This window comes from Hypanus sabinus, unplaced genomic scaffold (genome assembly GCF_030144855.1).
Source record: "Hypanus sabinus isolate sHypSab1 unplaced genomic scaffold, sHypSab1.hap1 scaffold_88, whole genome shotgun sequence".
Classification (NCBI taxonomy): Eukaryota; Metazoa; Chordata; class Chondrichthyes; order Myliobatiformes; family Dasyatidae; genus Hypanus; species Hypanus sabinus.
In genome coordinates, this window is record NW_026781732.1 from 570,487 (window position 1) to 590,786 (window position 20,300).

The 20,300-nt window shown below is 47.8% G+C and overlaps 1 protein-coding gene across 1 annotated transcript in view; it reads left to right on the plus strand.

Moving 5' to 3' along the window:
• Positions 1–358: 358 nt before the first annotated feature.
• LOC132390380 (NACHT, LRR and PYD domains-containing protein 3-like) overlaps positions 359–20,300 on the plus strand; it is a 34,523-nt gene continuing 14,581 nt past the window's right edge. Inside the window, exons 1-5 of the mRNA XM_059962997.1 lie at positions 359–455; positions 18,048–18,140; positions 18,780–18,946; positions 19,867–20,038; positions 20,138–20,188. Of these exons, the coding sequence (XP_059818980.1) occupies positions 18,080–18,140; positions 18,780–18,946; positions 19,867–20,038; positions 20,138–20,188 (451 nt within the window). The 5' untranslated portion in view covers positions 359–455; positions 18,048–18,079. The remainder of the gene's footprint in view (positions 456–18,047; positions 18,141–18,779; positions 18,947–19,866; positions 20,039–20,137; positions 20,189–20,300) is intronic.

Sequence of the window (20,300 nt, forward strand, 5' to 3'; positions counted from 1 at the left end):
AATAGGTTAGGTCTGGAATCCAAAAAGAAGCGGAGATCTTCGAGACCTTCCTGGTGGGGGATGGAGGTATATGAGGACTGACCGTCCATGGTGAAAATAAAGCAGTGGGGGCGAGGGAACTTAAAATCTTTGAAAAAATCCAAAAGTTCGTGAGAAGTGTCACGAAAATACATGGGAAGGGATTGAACAAGGGGGGATAAGACAGGGTCAAGGTACGCAGAAATGAGTTCGGTGGGGCAGGAGCAATCTGAGACAATGGGTCTACCTGGACAGGCAGGTTCCGAGGCCCCGCCCCCTTACCTGGTGACGCGCTGGCGACATCGCGCATGCTCAGTGCGGGAAGGGCGGTGTTGTTTTTCGTTCTTTGTTGAAGCTGGTCGGCGGTGGGATTGGGATCGGGAGGGGGTTCCCACCCTCGCCCCTTGGGGCGGGGAGCCAGGGACAATTTCCTTTCGGTGAGTATTGAAACAGGTCCGGAGTGGGGAGGTCCCGAATTCAAACAAGAGAACTGGAGAATAAAAGGTGGGGGTGGGGAGGGAGAGAGAAACACAGGGTGGTCGGTGAATCCTGAAGGGGGAGGGGATGAACTTCCCCGAACTGGCGGCCTCGCCTCGCTTCCTTCACAGAATCTGCCGGGGTCGGTCCGGGTTGTGAGACCTTCAAACCGAACCGTCTGAGATGAGCCGCCGCTCAGCCCCTGTTGTTCTAGTCCTATTAGCAGGATAACGTAAACATATTGTTACTGACAGAGAATCGTGTAATTTATGTTCCGTGTGTTATCTGAATGTACTTGCCTGTGATACTGCCACAACTCAGTGTTTCTCTGTACCTGTACCTTCCCGTACTTGTGCACTTGGCAATAAATTCAACAGGACCTGAGAGAACTCAGTGAGATTTGATTAGTGATGATTATGTTGCCTGACTTACTGAGGCTGCGGGAAGTATAGAGCGAGTCCATGGGGAGGCTCGTTTCCATGATGTGTTCAGCTGTGTCCTCAGTTCTTTGCTGTTTCTGGAAGCTAAAAGAAGAGAGCAGCTGTACGAAGGTGTGAGGTATCCGGATGGGATACGTTTTATGGTGTGTTGATGAAATTTGGTGAGGGGCAAGGGTAGATGCCAGTTCTTATTTGTCCTAGTGTTGTCATTTTAGAATCATTTCTACAGTAGTATGTACTATTAATTCAGTACCTGTGTTTTGCTGGAGGACCATCAGGGATTGTTCTTGATCCCTTCTCCCACCTGATTCTTTCTGCTCATTCCCTGCCCATCTTGTTCAGTCTTGTCCAGACTGTATCCCATCAGCTCAATGATATCTATCAGCAATCTTTCCTCTAACTTTTGTCTTCATTGCAAAGTGGAAGATAGCGGGGTCAAGGGATATGGGGAGAGGGCAGGAACGGGGTAGTGATTATGTATGGTCAGCCATGATCACAGTCAATGGCGGTGCTGGCTAGAACGGCCGAATGGCCTACTCCTGCACCTACTGCCTATTGTCATTCACGTTTTACCTCACTGTTTTCCAGGAATTGTGTATTTTTTTGGTTAACTGCGGTTACATTAGTACAGCACGTGACAGGGTAAACACCGCCATGTCAATTTTAGTTCCACTGTTAAAAAGTATTGCAGTGTTAATCTTTATTGTAATAATCTCAATATATTATGTTAGAGGTCCAGTGTTTCCGTTTCCATTTATTTTTGGTGAGTCACTTCCTCCATTTCCAGGGTAACAGCCAGCCAAAGCTGCAAGAAGAGATGCACATTTTATTGTTCTGTGTTCACCACCTCTCAGGGTAAAGACAGTGACCTCGGGAGCAAATGTAACAGAATGATAGTGGGAGGAAAGAATGCTGTGAGTATTTACTGTATGGGATGTGTTTACATCAGGGTCAGAAGGAACTGAAAACTGACAAATTGGTGGAGTGGGGTGGCATTAACACAAATCTGTTGAACAGTTTGGGGTGCCCCAAAAGTTTTGCAACCAATTAATATCTGTGCATTCAAGTAGAAGAAAAAAAAAACTACTTTTGCAGGAAATGTAAAGTAAGGAGAAAATACTGGAATTGCTCAGCTGATCGGGCAGGATCTTGGACCGTCCCATTTCTGAAATTGGGTCTTCCACCATTTCTCCTTTCACAGATGTGTCCTGATGCACTGAGTTCTCAGTGTTTTCTATTTTGTGATTTTTCTTTAAAACCACTTTGTTCCTGCTACACTGTGGGAAACATGGCAGCCAATTGTGCAGGGTGAGATTCCTCACAGCAATGATATACTGATCAAACGTGCTCAGTTTAGCTGCTGATACAAGCTGAAGTGTATTCGCATCCTCTCACAATCTGCAGACCGGTGAACCAGCCTGAGCATTGGCCCAGGCAGAGGGTCATTAGGTTCCAGTTCCTCCTTAGTTTGTGAATCGGAAATGACAGGAACACCACGGCAAATCGCTGATTCCAAAGTGTCCTAGGAGAGTCTGTGTGTGGGTTATAATATTGGCATGGAGTCACTGAGAATATAGAACAGACAGTGTGAACGCTTCAGTCCAGATAGATGAACTCTACAGACACCAAAACATCCCAGAGGTCTGTATGTGGGTTATACTGTAATATTGGTCTGGTGATTCTGAAGATATGGAACTTGCAGCATACAAGTTGGTAATTCTGCAGCTGGGATCAGAACTTCCTGAGTCTGCAGTGAAGCTGAAGTCTCGGGTGGTTAGACGTTGGTTATGGGGAAATCACCAACTAGAGGGACCACCCAGAGGGACATCATACCTCTCAAGTATTCTGGAAATGTTTGAAGAGGTAACTACGGGGATAGGTGAAGTTGGACAGTGATGTTGTTCATCTGAACTTTGGTAAAGTCTGTAACAAGATTCCACATGGCAGCTGATCTGTAAGATTAGGTGATATGGGATTCACTGGGAACTGAAGAGGTAGATTCAGACCGGGCTCGATGACAGGAAGCAGATGGTGATGGTTGAATTTGGATCTCGCGAGTGGAGGCCTGTGATTATCGGAATGTGTGTGTCACAATTGAGACCTTTATAATTCATTATTCATGGCATTGGTTTGAATATGAATGTACGTAGCATGGTTAGCAGGTTTGACACGATATTCGGGAGTCTGCTTATATTGTGACAGGTTACTTTGAATTTCAAAGGGACCTTGGGTCTGTTATGGAGTTGGGCTGAGGAATGACAAATAGTTTTCCATGTGGGCAAGTAAAAGATGGTGCATTTTGGACAGTCAGACCAGGGTGGGACTGGTATAGTGAATGGGAGGGCATGGAGTGCTGTGGAACAGAGTGACCTGGGAGTACAAGTGTACTGTGCACTGAAAGTGGACATGCAAGTATAGAGGCTGGAAATAAAGTCTTTAATCATTCTGGCCTTCACATTTTGGATTGTGGGCAATATATTGTAGTCATGTAAATAGTTGTTATGGCTGCACAGAGTATTATGTATAGTTGTGTTAACGCTATTGTAGGAAAGATGTTATCAATCTAGAGACGGTGCAGAAGAGATTGCTGAAGATGCTGCCTGGACTAGAGGGCCCAGTCATGGGAAGAGGTTGGCCAAGCTGGATCTTCATTCCAGAGGAGAATGGAGGTGACATTGTAGGAGTTTATAAAGTCAAGAGGGAGATTAGATAATGTGGTTGGTCATGGTATTTTCCCCAGGGTTCAAGATTCAAGATTGTTTAATATCATTCCAGTACACAGGTGTATAGGAGAACAAAATAATTGTTACTCTCGATCTGAAGCAGGACAGGAAAAAAAAAACAAAATGATAGAGAGCATAATAATAAAAAAGCACAATCCATACAGTATGATTGCTTTAAAAAAACATTGATTGTATGTCCATAAAGTGATGTTAGGCACAGCAGTGTCTGGGCATATGGAGACTGATAGGGAATGTTAAATTAGTGGTGAGGGTATGGAGGGGTGGGTTGGTGAGAGTGGAGGTGTTGATCAGGTTTACTGTTTAGGGAAAATAACTGTTTTCAGGCTGATTGTCCTGGCGTGGATGTTACGTAGCCTCTTCCCTGATGGGCGATTGTGAGTGGGACGAACAGTCCCTGACCAGGGTGTGTCACCTTGATAATATTATGGTACTGTTCTAGCAGCTTTATGTGGATACGTGCTTGATGACGGGTAGGCCTTGTTCGGGTGTTTGGATTTGCAACTGTTTGTGAGCAGAGTGTAGAGCAATGGTCTCATGACAAGGCTGAGGGTCTCACAGGTTGACGATGATGGGAAGGGAGGACCAGTTGTACACCCTGACTGTCTGTCGTCAGTTGGTTAGAAAGTCCACCACCCAGTTGCATAGTGGTATGTTTAGACAGAGGTGTGGGTGTCATAAGGGGACATGAGACTGGACCCAAATACAGGATGCAGGCACTGAAGTTCCAGGGACAGGACGGGAACAACTAAACGATAGACAAGATATGGAGACTGTGGCGTGCGTGAGGGACGTGGCGTTCAAAGTGATTCTGGGGTTCAGGCAGGATCTTGGAGTTCTCTGGGTGGGCCGCATAGCTCCTGGGCAGGTCCCGGGCCTCCCAGGCAGGAACACAGGGGCCTGGGCAGTTCAAGGGGCACAACCCATCAAAGGTGAGGGATAGGAAAGGGCAGTCTTCTGGGCAGGCCACATAACTCCTGGGCAGGGCCCGGACCTTCTATGCAGGAACGTGGGGGCCTGGGGAAGTCACAGGGCACCTTGGTAGGTCGCGGGGCACAACCCATTGGCAGCGAGGGATAGGAAGGGTCAGAGTCCTCTGGGTGGGCACATAACTCCTGGGCAGGGCCCAGACCTCCCAGGCAGGAACGTGGGGGCCTGGGGAAGTCACGAGGCACCTGGATAGGTCACAGGGCAAAACCCATCAGAGGTGAGGGATAGGAAGGGGCAGAGCCCTCCACCGAGCAATGGCAGTCCGGCCTGGCTTCCCCGACAGAGGCAAGGGATACGAAGGGAGCTCGATCCAGGGTGACTTCCAGACTCACTCGCAGAACTCCTCTATAATGGTGCATACTCCAAGCCAGGATGAACTTGACAACCCCCCAACTCTACTCAGTCCCAGAGCCCCTTAAGTATACCGCCAGCCGATGGGCATTAGGTGCACCTCCTTGAGCCCAAACAAGCCAAGGTGATCCACACGTGTGACTAATTGGGCTCAAGGGTGAAACGAGGGATGGTTACAAGATCCAGAGTCCGCGAACCTGATCAAGAACTGGAATGCGGGCTCTGGACCAGACCATAACAGTGGGAATTTGTTCAAGGTTTGTGGCACAGCAGTGTTGAATGCTGAAATGAAATCCAGAAACAACATTTTGACCTAATTGTCTCTTTGTTAGGCATGTCAGGCCAAGGGGATTGACAGATGCAACGTCATCTGCCACTTCGCAATTCAGTCGGTAAGCATACTGGTGAGTGTCCAGTGAACCAGGATTGGAATTTTTGATCTGTGCCATTATCAGCCATTCAAAGCACTTAATGCTGATCGGCAACAGCTCCACTGGGCAGCAGGTCACTTTGTTCTGAATGTGTAGAGTTCCTTGGTACAGGGATGATGGTGGATGATTTAAAGCATATGGGAACAGCAGCCTGGATGAGTGAAGTGTTGACAATGGCTGTGAAGACAACAACGCACATATGTACACTCTTTCTGTGAGCTCAGTCTGGATGCTTTCTGGCCAGAGTCCTCATTAACTTTGCTGTTGCAGACATTGGATGCTCAGCTGTGAGGGTAGTGGCTTTCCTGGCTGGCTTGTGTTGTGTGCTTCGAGGCATTGTTTGGAGTGCCAGGGAGGGGGCGTCATTGGTACAGTCAAGTCTTACGTAGTCTATAAACCCTTGATGCCTGGCCACATTCACCAGTGTGCGTTTCCCAGGGTTGGGGAGTCCGAACCTACGCCGGGCAGTCCTGCTTACATAAAGAGCGGAGCTCAGACCTTTCCAGAACCCAGGCAGGATCAAATTCGCAGCCCGGGACTCGCTGAGTTAAACAGAGAAACTCCGCCCCACTGGTTGCTATGAAAGAAAAAGGAGAGATCCACATGGAAATCCGGACAGAAAGGTTAACGCAGCCTGTTTGTTTTCCTCTTTAGGGTTGCTACATTGACCCCACTCCCGCCTCCTCCCACTGTCAGACCCATCCTGAGCCGGTGAGAGTTAGTGTGACCCGGACTGCGCAGTCCCGCTCTACCCCGGCTCACCCGGCCCTGTCCATCTGTAATGAGTGACCACTCCCGCCCCCTCCCGCTGTCAGACCCGTCCTGAGCCGGTGAGAGCTACTGTGACCCGGACTGCGGCAGTCCCGCTCTACCCCGGCTCACCCGGCCCTGTCCATCTGTAATGAGTGACCACTCCCACCCCCTCCCGCTGTCAGACCCGTCCTGAGCCGGTGAGAGTTAGTGTGACCCGGACTGCGGCAGTCCCGCTCTACCCCGGCTCACCCGGCCCTGTCCATCTGTAATGAGTGATCACTCCCGCCTCCTCCCGTTGTCAGACCCGTCTTGAGCCGGTGAGAGTTAGTGTGACCCGGACTGCGGCAGTCCCGCTCTACCCCGGCTCACCCGGCCCTGTCCATCTGTAATGAGTGACCACTCCCGCCTCCTCCCGCTGTCAGACCCGTCCTGAGCCGGTGAGAGCTACTGTGACCCGGACTGCGGCAGTCCCGCTCTACCCCGGCTCACCCGGCCCTGTCCATCTGTAATGAGTGACCACTCCCGCCCCCTCCCGCTGTCAGACCCGTCCAGAGCCGGTGAGAGTTAGTGTGACCCGGACTGCGGCAGACCCGCTCTACCCCGGCTCACCCGGCCCAGTCCATCTGTAATGAGTGACCACTCCCACCCCCTCCCGCTGTCAGACCCGTCCTGAGCCGGTGAGAGTTAGTGTGACCCGGACTGCGGCAGTCCCGCTCTACCCCGGCTCACCCGGCCCAGTCCATCTGTAATGAGTGATCACTCCCGCCTCCTCCCACTGTCAGACCCGTCCTGAGCCGGTGAGAGTTAGTGTGACCCGGACTGCGGCCGTCCCGCTCTACCCCGGCTCACCCGGCCCTGTCCATCTGTAATGAGTGACCACTCCTGCCTCCTCCCGCTGTCAGACCCGTCCTGAGCCGGTGAGAGTTAGTGTGACCCGGACTGAGGCAGTCCCGCTCTACCCCGGCTCACCCGGCCCTGTCCATCTGTAATGAGTGACCACTCCTGCCTCCTCCCGCTGTCAGACCCGTCCTGAGCCGGTGAGAGTTAGTGTGACCCGGACTGCGGCAGTCCCGCTCTACCCCGGCTCACCCGGCCCTGTCCATCTGTAATGAGTGACCACTCCCGCCTCCTCCCGCTGTCAGACCCGTCCTGAGCCGGTGAGAGTTAGTGCGACCCGGACTGCGGCAGTCCCGCTCTACCCCGGCTCACCCGGCCCTGTCCATCTGTAATGAGCGGCGGACACATCACAGCCGAGTGGCCTCGGAAGCAGCAGCTCAGACTCAACTCTCTGTACAGAGTGAGAACATCAGTGCAGGACCATTGTTGGTCACTGTGGAAATCGGACTGTGATTTCCCGGGACCACATTGAACGCCGGCCGGTTACAACATCAGAGGTAAGTGTTGTCTATGATTCTGCACAACGATTCAGCATTTACAGCGAGGCTCGGCTTTGGTCGGGATCGGCTGTGAACTTATTGGGAGTAGGGAGTCCTGACATGTTCATGTTAACGAGACAATTACTGTCCAAATGGATTAAGAGAAACAACATCATTTCCGTCAGCTACAAATACTCTCCAGGGTGGTTTCTACTGAGTGCGAGCAGAAGAAATCTTCTCAAACAGATGTTGTTAGGACAGCAGACAAAGTCAGGAATCGCAGACTAACCATGATGCGACTAATGTTCTGAGCTGTGCATGTTTCAATGTACGAAGTATTAAAGGAAAGTCAGATGTGCTCAGGGCATGAATCAACATGTGGAATTATGACATTTTAGCCATTTGTGAGACTTGGTTGCAGGAGGGGCAGGACTGGCTGCTCTGTATTTCCATTGTTTTAAATGTGTATGTGCATGTGGAATCAAATGGGGGAGGGGTGCATTGGTACTCCAGGAAAATGTCCCGGCAGTGCTCAGTCAGGAAAGACAGGAGAATTCCTTTGCTGAGGCTTTATGGGCAGAACTGAGGTATCAGAATGATACAACCACATTAATGGGGCTGTATTACAGATCACCAAAAGTCTGTGGGATTTAGCGGAGCAGATTTGTTGAGAGATTGCAGACTGTTGTAGAAATATAATTTGTGATGGTAGGTGATTTTAACTTTTCTCATATGGACAGGGGCGGCCATACTGAAAAATGAATCGATGTAATAGATGGACCCTATACAGATTAGAGAGAAGGAGTTATTTGCTGTCTCAAAGCACATTAGGGACAATCACTTGACTAGGTCCTCCCTTCGATGCTGTGGAGGCAAGTGCAGAAATTGCAGGGCCCGAGCAGAGATATTTAAATCATCCGTAGCGACACGTGAGGTAGCAGAAGACTGGAAGATAGCAAATGTTGTTCCACTGCTTCAGAAAACCTCCAAAAATAAACCAGCAAATGAGAGGCCAGGAATCCTGATGTAAGTATGGGAAAGCTATTGAAAGCTATTCTAAGGGACCAGATATATGACTATGTGGAGAGACATTGACTGATCCAGGCGTGGCGTTGTGCCTGGTAGGTCGTGTCTCAGCATTCTTGTAAAAGACAAGATAGTGGATGTTGCCTACGTGGATTTTAGCAAGGCATTTGCCAAGGTTCGACTTGGGAGCTTAGTAAAAAAGTTTCAGTTGCTTGACATTCAAAGAACAAACTGCCGGAGGAACCCAGTGGATCAGGCAGCATCTGTGGAAGGAAATGGACCGTTAACATATCGGGCCGAGACCCTCCCTCTGGACTGAGAGTGGACGGGAAATAGTCAGAGAAAAGAGGTGAGGGGTGGGGATGGGGCAAGAGCTGGGGAGTGAGAGGTGGATCCAGGTGAGGGGGAGGTGGGAAGGTGGAAATAGTGGCAGGGATGAGAGGTGAGTGTTTGGGGCAACACAGGGCTACAGAAGATTGAAATTAATTCCATAGAGGATGAACAAAGAGGTTAGAGAGTATTTGTTATAGAGAGTGCAATGAAGATTCACCAGCCTGATCCCTGGAGTGGTGGGGTCATCATATGAACAGACACACAATGCTGGAGGAACTCTACAAGCCAGGCAGCATCTATGGAAAATAGTAGTCGACATTCGAGAGCCCAGTAACGTCCTTTACATTGTGCCTTTGGTTCTACTGCTCTTACCTGTAGAAGAAGGGGTTAAATGCAATATTAAGCTTTCTTCACACTTGAATGACAGTGTTTTGTCGAAGCAGTTTGGATTTGATTTCAACAGAACGGCCGCTCCCTGTTCTAAGGAATGTGACGGACAGGCAGCTGCTTGCTCACAGTCCCTGAGCACCGAGTCTCACAGAACAACAAGCCACACCTTCCAAATCAGTCAATCATCTGCCCTCCTCCCCTATCCAGTCCAGTCCGGATGAAGGGACGGTCCACAACATCGACTGCTTATGCCCATCAGTAAATGCTGCCTAACCTGCTGAGTTCTCTCAGCACTCTGTGTGTTGCCATGGTTACATGTGATATGTGTGGGGTTGTGGGCGGGATTATTTGTAAAAAACGGTACACAGTATTCACACTCTCAGAAAGCTCTCACACTCTTGGGGAATTGACTTAAGAATAATTCAGTTTCGGATATTTATTTCGGATCTTTATTGCCAAACAACAAGTTGTCTCTGAATTGTATCGGCGACCAAGGAGATATTTGTTTATTTTGAGCCATTTCTGGCGGCTTTGCTTTTTCTGTTCCCAGTGTTAGAATTTTTTGAGGTTGTGACTAAGCACATTTCTGAAGTAAGAGCAGTAGATGTAGTGTATATGGATTTCAGCAAGGCATTTGATAAGGTACTACATGCAAGGCTTATTGAGAAAGTAAGGAGGCATGGGATCCAAGGGGACATTGCTTTGTGGATCCAGAGCTGGCTTGCCCACAGAAGGCAGTGGTTGTAGCCGGGTCATATTCTGCATGGTGACCAGTGGTGTGTTTCAGGAATCTGTTCTGGGACCCTTACTCTTTGCAGTTTTTATAATTGACCTGGGTGAGGAAGTGGAGTAATGGATTAGTAAGTTTGCTGATGACACAAATGTTGGCGGTGTTGTGAATAGTGTGGGGGTCTGTCAGAGGTTACAGTGGGACATTGATAGGATGCAGAACTGGACTGAGAAGTGGCAGATAGAGTTCAATCCAGATAAGTGTGAAATAGTTCATTTTGGTAGGTCTAGTATGTTGGCAGTATTGTGCTGTATTGTATTGTGTATTGTGTATCCCGTATTGTGCTGCAGGTTTTCTATGTTCCATGTTTTTCTATGTTAACTGTTTGCACGATTGACATTTTCCACAGGCTTAGTATTAATGGTATGATTTATGGCTCTGTGGAAGATCAGAGGGATCTTGGGGTCGAAGTCCATAGGACGCTCAAAGCTGCTGCACAGGTTGACTCCGTGGTTAAGAAGGCATTCGGTGTGTATTGGCCTTCATCAATCGTGGAAATGAATTTAGGAGCCAAGAAGTAATGTTGCAGCTATATACAACCCGTGCTCAGTTCTGGTCTCCTCACTACAGGAAGGATGTGGAAACCATAGAAAGGGTGCAGAGGAGATTTACAAGTATGTTGCCTGGATTGGAGAACATGCCTTATCAAAACAGGTTGAGTGAACTTGGCCTTTTCTCCTTGGAACGACGGAGGATGAGAGTTGACCATATAGAGATGTATACGATGGCGAGAGGCATTGATCGTGCAGATAGTCAGAGGCTTTTTCTCAAGGCTGAAATGGCTGCCACAAGAGGGCACATGTTTAAGGTGGTTGGGAGTAGGTAAGAAGAGAAGTCGGGGTAACTTTTTTTACACAGAGAGTGGTGAGTGGTGTAATGGGCTGCCGGCAACGATGGTGAAGGCAAATACGATAGGCTCTTTTAAGAGACTTTTGGATAGGTACATGGAGCTTAGAAAAATCGAGGGTTATGGGTAACCCTAGTAATTTCTAGGATAGGTTTACGTTCGGCACAACGTTGTTTACCGAAGGGCCTGTATTGTGCTGCAGGTTTTCTATGTTCCATGTTTTACTCTGTTAACTGTTTGCACGATTGACATTTTCCACAGGCTTAGTAAAGATTAAGAACAGGTCTATAGAACAATGGCCAGCTGCTTCAAAGCAAGGGTGCGGGATCTGTACTGCAAATGCCTGTTCCCTTTTCAGAATTTCTAATTTCAGACGGATACATCTATTGTTCATGTGTTGATTGAGGGTGTTCTGAACTCTTCTCCTCAATGGCCAGTGGAAGCAAAGCCCTTGATTCTGTTGGTACGAGATTAATGTTAAAACCACTGTCGTTATTAGCATCTACTTGAAAATGTAGAAAATTAAACGAAATAGACAGAAGTCAACAGTGTTATGCATGTGCGTGGCTCCCAAAAAATCAAGCTCTGGAGCATTTACTAAAGTCTTAAGATGGCAGAGTAGAAAGCTTCAGCAATTCAAGGAATGGATGAGGGGAGAGATTTGTAAATCCACATTAAAATGTAGAGAGAGGGAATCATGCAGTTCCACGGGTTCCACGCTGGGAAAGTGGAAGTAACAGTTGCCGAAGATCTTATCCACCGAGTCATTCCAAAATCCACATAGAACTCTCACACGATGACAGTCACAGAATATCCCTTCGCACAAGTGGTTACCACTTAGCACACCCGGATCCAGGTAAAGGTTAACAAAAGTGATTGCCACAGGATACTCCAACAGAATCCACTTATGGATCACACAAGTGACAGTCACACATCCGATGTATTATGTGCCGTTGATGAACCCAATCCTTTGGGTATTGGAAAGTATCAAACTTTACCCATTGCTTCAGTAAAATACTGCCAGCAGCTCAGTCCAGTCTCTCTCTCTCTCTCTCCTTCTCTCTCTCCCTCTCCCTCTCCCTCTCCCTCTCCCTCTCCCTCTCCCTCTCCCTCTCCCTCTCCCTCTCCCTCTCCCTCTCCCTCTCCCTCTCCCTCTCCCTCTCCCTCTCCCTCTCCCTCTCCCTCTCCCTCTCCCTCTCCCTCTCCCTCTCCCTCTCCCTCTCCCTCTCCCTCTCCCTCTCCCTCTCCCTCTCCCTCTCCCTCTCCCTCTCCCTCTCCCTCTCCCTCTCCCTCTCCCTCTCCCTCTCCCTCTCCCTCTCCCTCTCCCTCTCCCTCTCCCTCTCCCTCTCCCTCTCCCTCTCCCTCTCCCTCTCCCTCTCCCTCTCCCTCTCCCTCTCCCTCTCCCTCTCCCTCTCCCTCTCCCTCTCCCTCTCCTCCCCTCTCCTCCCCTCTCTCCACCCTCTCTCCACCCTCTCTCCCCCCTCTCTCCCCCCTCTCTCCCCCCTCTCTCCCCCCCTCTCTCCCCCCCTCTCTCCCCCCCTCTCTCCCCCCCTCTCTCCCCCCCTCTCTCCCCCCCTCTCTCCCCCCCTCTCTCCCCCCCTCTCTCCCCCCCTCTCTCCCCCCCTCTCTCCCCCCCTCTCTCCCCCCCCTCTCTCCCCCCCCTCTCTCCCCCCCTCTCTCCCCCCCTCTCTCCCCCCCTCTCTCTCCCCCCACTTCTCTCCCCCTCTCCTCTTACGGCCAGTCCCAGCGATCTGTTACAGCTGGTTATACTGACATCATAGTCCCTCCTCCTCCAGTCACTCTTAAAGTGACACTCCCCGTAAATGAAACAGTGGTCGCGTCAGACCACCTCTTGCCGTTTCTCACTTAATGATATTTTAGTCTTTCCCTTCCAGTGAAGCCAGAGGAATGTGAATAGAAATTGGTGTTTGTACACAAAAGTGATTTAAATGAAACCTGCACATTTTCCATTTGGGTCTGAATTGCGTGTCGGACCGGGATTTGAATCGAACCCAAAATTCTGTGAACAGGTGGTGGAGGGAAGGGATCAGGGAAGATACAGAAGGAATAATGTAAAATGTAGCTGGTGTAAATATGAAATAATTTGGAAAATGCAGCGGTGGGTAGATAGTGTTTGTGGGGCGAGGAGCAGAGTCACCGGTTCAGGTGGGAGACCCTCCACCGGTCACGTGATCCCATTCCCTGCTCCCGTTTTACTGCAGATCTAGATCCTGATAACAGTTTTTGATCAGGTAAAATCGACCCGAGCATCAGGCCACCGAGGTTTTAACGTGTTGAGCGAGTGTTTCTCTTCTGGGCTCAGATATTTGGTTCTGAAGTTCCTTGGGAAGCAAAGACTGCTATTCTGAGGAGAGGATAAGCTCCAATTCCAAATGCTGAGATTACGTGAGCTGTTTCGTGTTTACAACTGTAGAAATGGACACGGTCGAGTGTTCAAACTGTATGTGGAAATTTCCCTCCACTGTCACCTGTCTGTCAGGCAGCGGAAATCATACAGAAACTCCAGTTAACACACACAAAATGCTGGAGGAACTCCGCAGGCTGGGCAGAATCTATGGAGAAGAGTAAACAGTCGACGGTTCGGGGCTGGGATGGCCCGCTAAGATCTTGCACTAGATTGTGTGTGTTACGTTTCGATTTGAGAAAGTCGGGATGTGGGTGATCTGCACTAAAAGTGGAAAATGTTTGAAGCCATTCTGTGAAATTTGTGTAACTGAATTGTGACTTTGTTCCTCTCCCCATGGCCGTTCCGTACCTGCTGACTGTCTCAAATAATTCCAGTTTTTTTAAAAATTACATTCACCCTGGAATGGTTTAATTTCCTGATAATGAACCTGAGCCTAGGTGCTCAGCTTGGGATGGTTAGTAAAACAGTAAAAATAAATCACAGTTTTTTTTCCCCGTAAGTTATCCTGTTACCGATTTGCCTGTTGTTGCGGAAAATGTGTTCAGTATAGGTGTTGCTAACAATGTTCTCAAGAATGATGACAGGAATGACAGGCTTTAACTATGAGGAGCGTTTGATGATTCTGGGCCTGTGCTCAGTGGAGTTCAGAGTGATGGGACTGGGTGGGTCTTACTTAAACCTCTGAATGTTGAATAGCCTGAATAGAGTGGACATGGAGAGGATATTTCCATCGGTCAGAGAGTCTGAAATCCGAGGTTGCACCTTCAGAATAAAGGAACTTCCCTTTAAAACTGAGATGAGAGGAATTTCTTCAGCGAATGGAAGGTTAATCTGTGGAAATTGTTGCCACACAGGGTGTTGGGGGCTGTCACTGTGATACAGCAGAGACTGTTATGTTCTTGATTGTAAGAAGATTTAGGGTTTAAGGAGAAATGCAGGGTGAGACTGGATGGGCCGAATAGCCTCATTATACTCGTTTTTCTAATGGTCTTACTGTGAACAGAAAGGTAAGTCCTTATCACCCCCCAGGTGTTGCAGCGTGAGGGACGATTATATATTTGTTCACTGAGACCATTATACTTGCAAGGAGTGTTCAAATTTCAGTGAGGTTTGATTTTAGAATCAGTGAGATCTGGTGATTTTCAAGGTTCTTTTAGGAGTCCGGGAACGACTTGAAAACTTTTTGCTGAGCGATCGTACATTGAAAGTTTAGAAATAGAAATGGGCACAGCGTTGTGTCCTAATGGTGTTCTAAAATCTCCTAATAGTGTTTACTATTAGTGCTCTCCTAATAGTGTTTTCATCAATGGCATGATCAGGCATATTAATGCATGGCTGAGAGACTGGTGTGGGGGGCAGGATCACGGGGATCACTGTGGCCACTTCCGGGGGAGGGACGTCCTGTACAAAAAGGACGGGTTACACCTGAAGCCAAAATATCCGAGTAAGCAGGGTTAATAGAGCTGTTAGGCAGGGTTTCAACTATTTATCCGGGGGTGGGAACCGGAGTGACAGGGCTGAGGAAGGGGAAACAGAAATAAATCGAACATAACCTACAACAGAGATGACAGAAACAATAGGCAGGAGATGAGGCATAAACACAGATAGTGGTAAGATTTAAATATCAATAGAGGCGTGGTGCAGTTAAAACAGTAAATACTGGACTCAAAGTGTTGTATTTGAATGCACGCAGCATACAGAATAAAATGGACCTTCTTGAAATTAAGCTGCAGATTGGCAAGAATGAGGTTGTGGCCATTTCTGAAACTTGGCTAAAGGATGGCTGCCATTGAGGGCTGAATGCCCAAGGATATACGGTGTATCAGAATGATAGGTTAGTAGGCAGATATGCAGGTGATATGGCCCTGTCTATAAGAAATAATATTAAATCATTAGAAAGGGCTGACTTGCCATCGGAAGGTGTAGAGTCTATGTGGGTTGAGTTAAGAAACGGAAAGTGTAAAAGGACTCTCATGGCAGTTGTAAATAGGCCTGCAAACTGCAGCCAAGATGTGATTACAAATTATAGCAGGAGATGGAAAAGGTGTGTCAGAAGGATAATCATTGGGGATTTTAACATGAAAGTGGATTGGGAAAACCAGGTCAGTACAGGACCTCAAGAGAGAGAATTGGTAGAATGTCAAAGAGATGGATTTTAAGAACAGCTTGTTGTTGAGCCCACTAGTGGATCCTCTGTGCTGGACTGGGTGTTGTGCAATGATCCGGAGGTGATAAGAGAGCTTAAGCTTAAAGAAACTTAAGGGAACCGTGATCACAATATGATCGAGTTCACATTGAAATTTCAGTGCGTAAGCTGATCGGCAGAAAACAGAGAGTGGGAATAAAGTGATCCTATTCTGGCTGGTTGTCGGTTACCAGTGGAGTTCCACCCTGGTCGATGTTGGGACTGCTGCTTTTTACGATATATGTCAATGATTTGGAATATGGGATTGATGGATTTTTGGCTAAATTTGCCGATGAAGCAAAGGTAGCAGGTTATGTTGAGGAATAAGAGACCCGGCAGATGGAGTTAGATAGTTTAGGGGAATGGACAAATAAGTGGTAAATGAAATACAATGTTGGAAAATGTATGGTCATGCACTTAGGTGGGAAAAATAAATGCGCGGACTATTATGGGGAAAGAATTGAAAATGCAGAGATGCGAAAGAGACTTGGAGCCCTTATGCAGGATACTCGAAAGGTTAACCTCCAGGTTGAGTCGGTGGTGAAGAAGGCGAATGCAATGTTAGCATTCATTTCTAGAGGTATTGAATATAAGAGCAGGGATGTGATGTTGAGGCTCGATAAGACACTCATGAGAACACAGTGGGAGTGTTAAGTGCAGTTTTGGGCTCCTTATATTAGAAATGATATACTGACATTGGAGAGGTTTCAGAGAAGATTCACGAGAATGATTCCAGGAATTAAAGGATTACTGTATGAGGAACGCCTGGCAACTCTTGCGCTGTATTCCCTGGAGTTCAGGGGAATGAGGGGAGATCTTATAGAAAAATTCCAAATGCTAAAAGGCCTGAACAGATTAGATATGGCAAGGTCATTTCCATGGTAAGCGACTGTAGGACAAGAGGGCACAACTTCAGGATTGTAGGCCGTCCATTTAGAACAGAGATGCGAGAACTTACTTTAGTCAAAGGGTGGTAAATCTATTGAATTTGTTGCCTCGAGCAGCTGTGGAGGCCAAGTCATTGGGTGTATTTAAGGCTGAGATAAATAGGTTGTTGATTTGCCAGGGCATCAAAGGGTATGGGTGAAGAAGGCAAGGGAGTGGGGATGACTGGAACTATTAGATCAGTCTATGATTTAATGGTGGAGCAGACTGGATGGGCCGAGTGGCCTACCTCTGCTCCTCTATCTTATGGTCTTATATTTAAAATAATCGTCAGATTGAGAAACATTTGTTGAGAATGTAGCCAATCCAAATTGACATTGTTGGCGACCCCCAGGGATTTGTTATGTTTGTATGACATGCCCTCAGCTCCAATATTGATTGTAAAAGTTGGTGATTGTGAAGGTTGGTGTATTCGTTCCTTTATTTGAAATGAGCATACATACAATTTTGTAGCGATGAAACTGAAGTCTACCCATGTGTAAGTTCATGTATTCGAGTGGATAATAATAAAAGATATACATCCGTTTGTCCCCAGCTGTGAACTGCACAGGACAAAGCACAAATATGGAACTGATTCCCTTCACTTTTACCCGATCCCACCCCACTCCGGAGCATAAGAAAATCATCAATAAGCAACACAGAATACAACACAGATAGAGAGCAGATACATCGCTGCTACAGACAAGCTCAGCTTTGATTACACGGTCTTTGACCCGAAGTATCAACGTACTGTCTGTCGTGTTCAATAATTCCAGCATTTTGTTTTAGTTATTATAAATCTGATTTTGCGTTTGCTGGTTTTGATGTATGGTAGACCTACATTGTGTTCAACAAGGTGCCATGTAACTATCTGATAATAGCCAGATGAATGCGTAAATAAATCTTGATCAGAGATTAGATGCTAATAATGATCTTAAAATCCTGCCGGAGAAAATGTCATAGTTCTGGACAAGATTCTGCGATGCTATGGGTGGGATTGCATTGTTTAGGATGTCAGAGTGTTTCTTAGACTCAAATCATATTTTGCCATAGGTGCAATGTTAAACTGCAAGGAGACGGTGAGATTCAGGTGTGACTGAGAAATCTGTATAATTCAGTGCCGAGAGGAATAGAAGTATCGTCAGCAGAAATGTTTCAGCCCATACGGCTGCAAAAATTGTCCAATACTCACCATAGCGCCACCAGTGGTAGGAGGACCAAAGCACTGTGCGTTGACTGCTCAGTCTGCCTTGCCATTCCATGGACACATTACTCCAGGTCCAGGATTGTTTCGTAAAAGGGAGTTGCCTGCAATACAGCGAGTCGATACTCCGGGAAATGCTGGAAAGGTGTTCAATCCAGGGATAGGGGAAATGGGTATTGTGTGACTGTGGGTGGATGAGCGCAGGTACATCGGATCGTATCAAGTTTTCAGTGTATAGACCCAGGATATTTGGAAGTGTATCATTCTGTTTAAAACAAAACAGTGTTCTCTTTTATAATTGAATCAATGCTTGACGCTCTACTGTTAATTTTGTTTGTTACAGAACAGCAAAATCTGACCACAACTGTCCTCAACATGGCTGAACGGACGGGTAGTGGAGGAGTTCCAGTGATGTCAACATCAAGAGAGGTCACGAGTATGTCGGCAATTTCCTTGACTCTGTATCTGAGTTTAATGCAGTATCTTCACTTTGTGAAAGCAGCAGAGAGATGACAGAGAGAGTTAAAATCTCTGGGGGAACACAGTCACAAGTGGAATGAATACAATTTCCTCCCCATCTCTCCCCACCCCTACTTCTCCGTCTCTCACTACTACTTTCTTCTCCGTTTCTCCCCACCACTCCACTCCCACTCTATGTCTCTCCCCATCCCACTCTTCCCTCCTGTCTCTCCCCACCCTCCAATCCCCTCTCCTTTCCACCCCTCCCCTCCGCTCTCTTCCCCTCTCCTCTCCATCTCTCCCAACCTCTCATCCACCTCTCCTTTCCATCCCTCCGCACCCCCTACCTCCTATCCATCTCTACCCACCCCTCCCTTCTCTCCTCTCCCTCTCCACCCCACTCTTCCCCAGCTTCCCCTGTCCTCCTTCTCTCCCATCTGCAGCTCACTCCCCCTACCACCGGATCTTGACTCCCTCTCCATACCCCTCTCCCCCTACCATATAAATTTCGGACTGAGTTTGGTGACCTGCCACACCACCTTTAGGTTCCAGAGAGAAAGCTGCTGCCCAATATGGGGTCAGTAATTTCTTTAATTTTCCCCATTGTCCGTCACAGGTCCGAACTCAGTGATCACCGAGCTCCTGGCAAGCTGTGACGATTCCCAGCTGCTGCAGCTGACGGACTCCTACCGGGACAGGCTGGAGCAGGCGATGGAAGGAGGGGTGTCCGGAGTGAGCCTGGTGTTAACGGCCGAGAATCAGTTCAGCGGAGAGGAACATCGGGTGAGTGGGAGGGAGAATGGGTTTGAATTTTCACACATCACAGCACTGATGGGTGTCAGAATTCTCACTCATCAGATATTAAATTAGAAAAAAGAACAATTGGGAAATAAATACTGTACCTGCAATCACAAACATGTGAATCTGAACCAGTGATAGAAAGGGGTGAAAAGACCCCGCGGAATGGTGGGTGACTGCTGAATGTTCAGAGTGAGTTGAGCAGGTAACAGTTGTGTGGGTTTGCAGTATTAAATGGAAATATGACAGGATGTTTCGGTTTGGGAAGACCGTGCAGCATGACGGCAGGATGTCAGTGAGATCCGGGCATCATCTGTGGGTTCCATAGGAGCTCCAGTATGTTCTGTTCTGAGTGGAGATAATTGTGTTACAATCTGTAACTGCAAACAGTGTGAATTGTGGAATATTGCTATTTTGTAATGTGTGATCACTGAATAACCCTCCACTGGAAAAGGCAAAGGAAAGGCATCAGGTGTCAGCCGGTAATCCGCTGTCATGTTGGACCCTGGCGGACTGAGGAGATGAATCACATCATCTTTTCTGCACCTTCTCTGAGACTGCTCACTCTGTTATAAAAACTCTCCTGACTTCTTTCTTCATCTGTGATCGTTATTTCCTAATTTCTGTTTTACACGGTCAGATCTGGTGAGGAATTATTTATGGATTTGGAGCCACGTCAATGAAGCGGTCACAGACCAGCCAGGATCTCATTGACTGGTGGACCAGTTTCACGGTGAATGTCCCTCCATGTGCTCTGCACTCAGAATGTACAGTCCATGTCCAGACAGGATCAGCACCCGTCCGGGTGACTGCTCAGTGTGATCCCGTTACAGAGCACATCATTTACTTCTCATTCCCTGTGTGAATCTGTCAGTCCCCAATATGTTCACTGTTACTCTTCACAGAAAATCTCTGATCTCGCTGATAAGGGAGAGCGGGCGGACAGTTCTAAACTCCTCCTGAGCCTGGTGATGGAGAAAGGCTCCCGCGCCCGGAGGGTGATGTGGGAAACCTTTGTCAAAATGCGGATTGGTGTCACAAAGTTGGACAAAATACTGAAAGAAGTACAGGAACATGGTGAGAGAGTATCAGAGATTAATTTAATTTTAGATTCAGACATTACGTATTTATAATTTGAGGAATTGAAACGTGTCAAATTACTTTAAATCTGAACAGGTTGTGTTCTGGTCCATCGACCCATACCGGAGATTCCCAGTGAGCTGAAAGGTGAGTGAAGAAACAGCTGTTTCCACTGAAGGTTGATGTTGTGTAGGGCCATGTCGTTGTTGAACCATTGGGACTTGATCAGGTAAATGTTCCAACGTGACACAGCGCACAG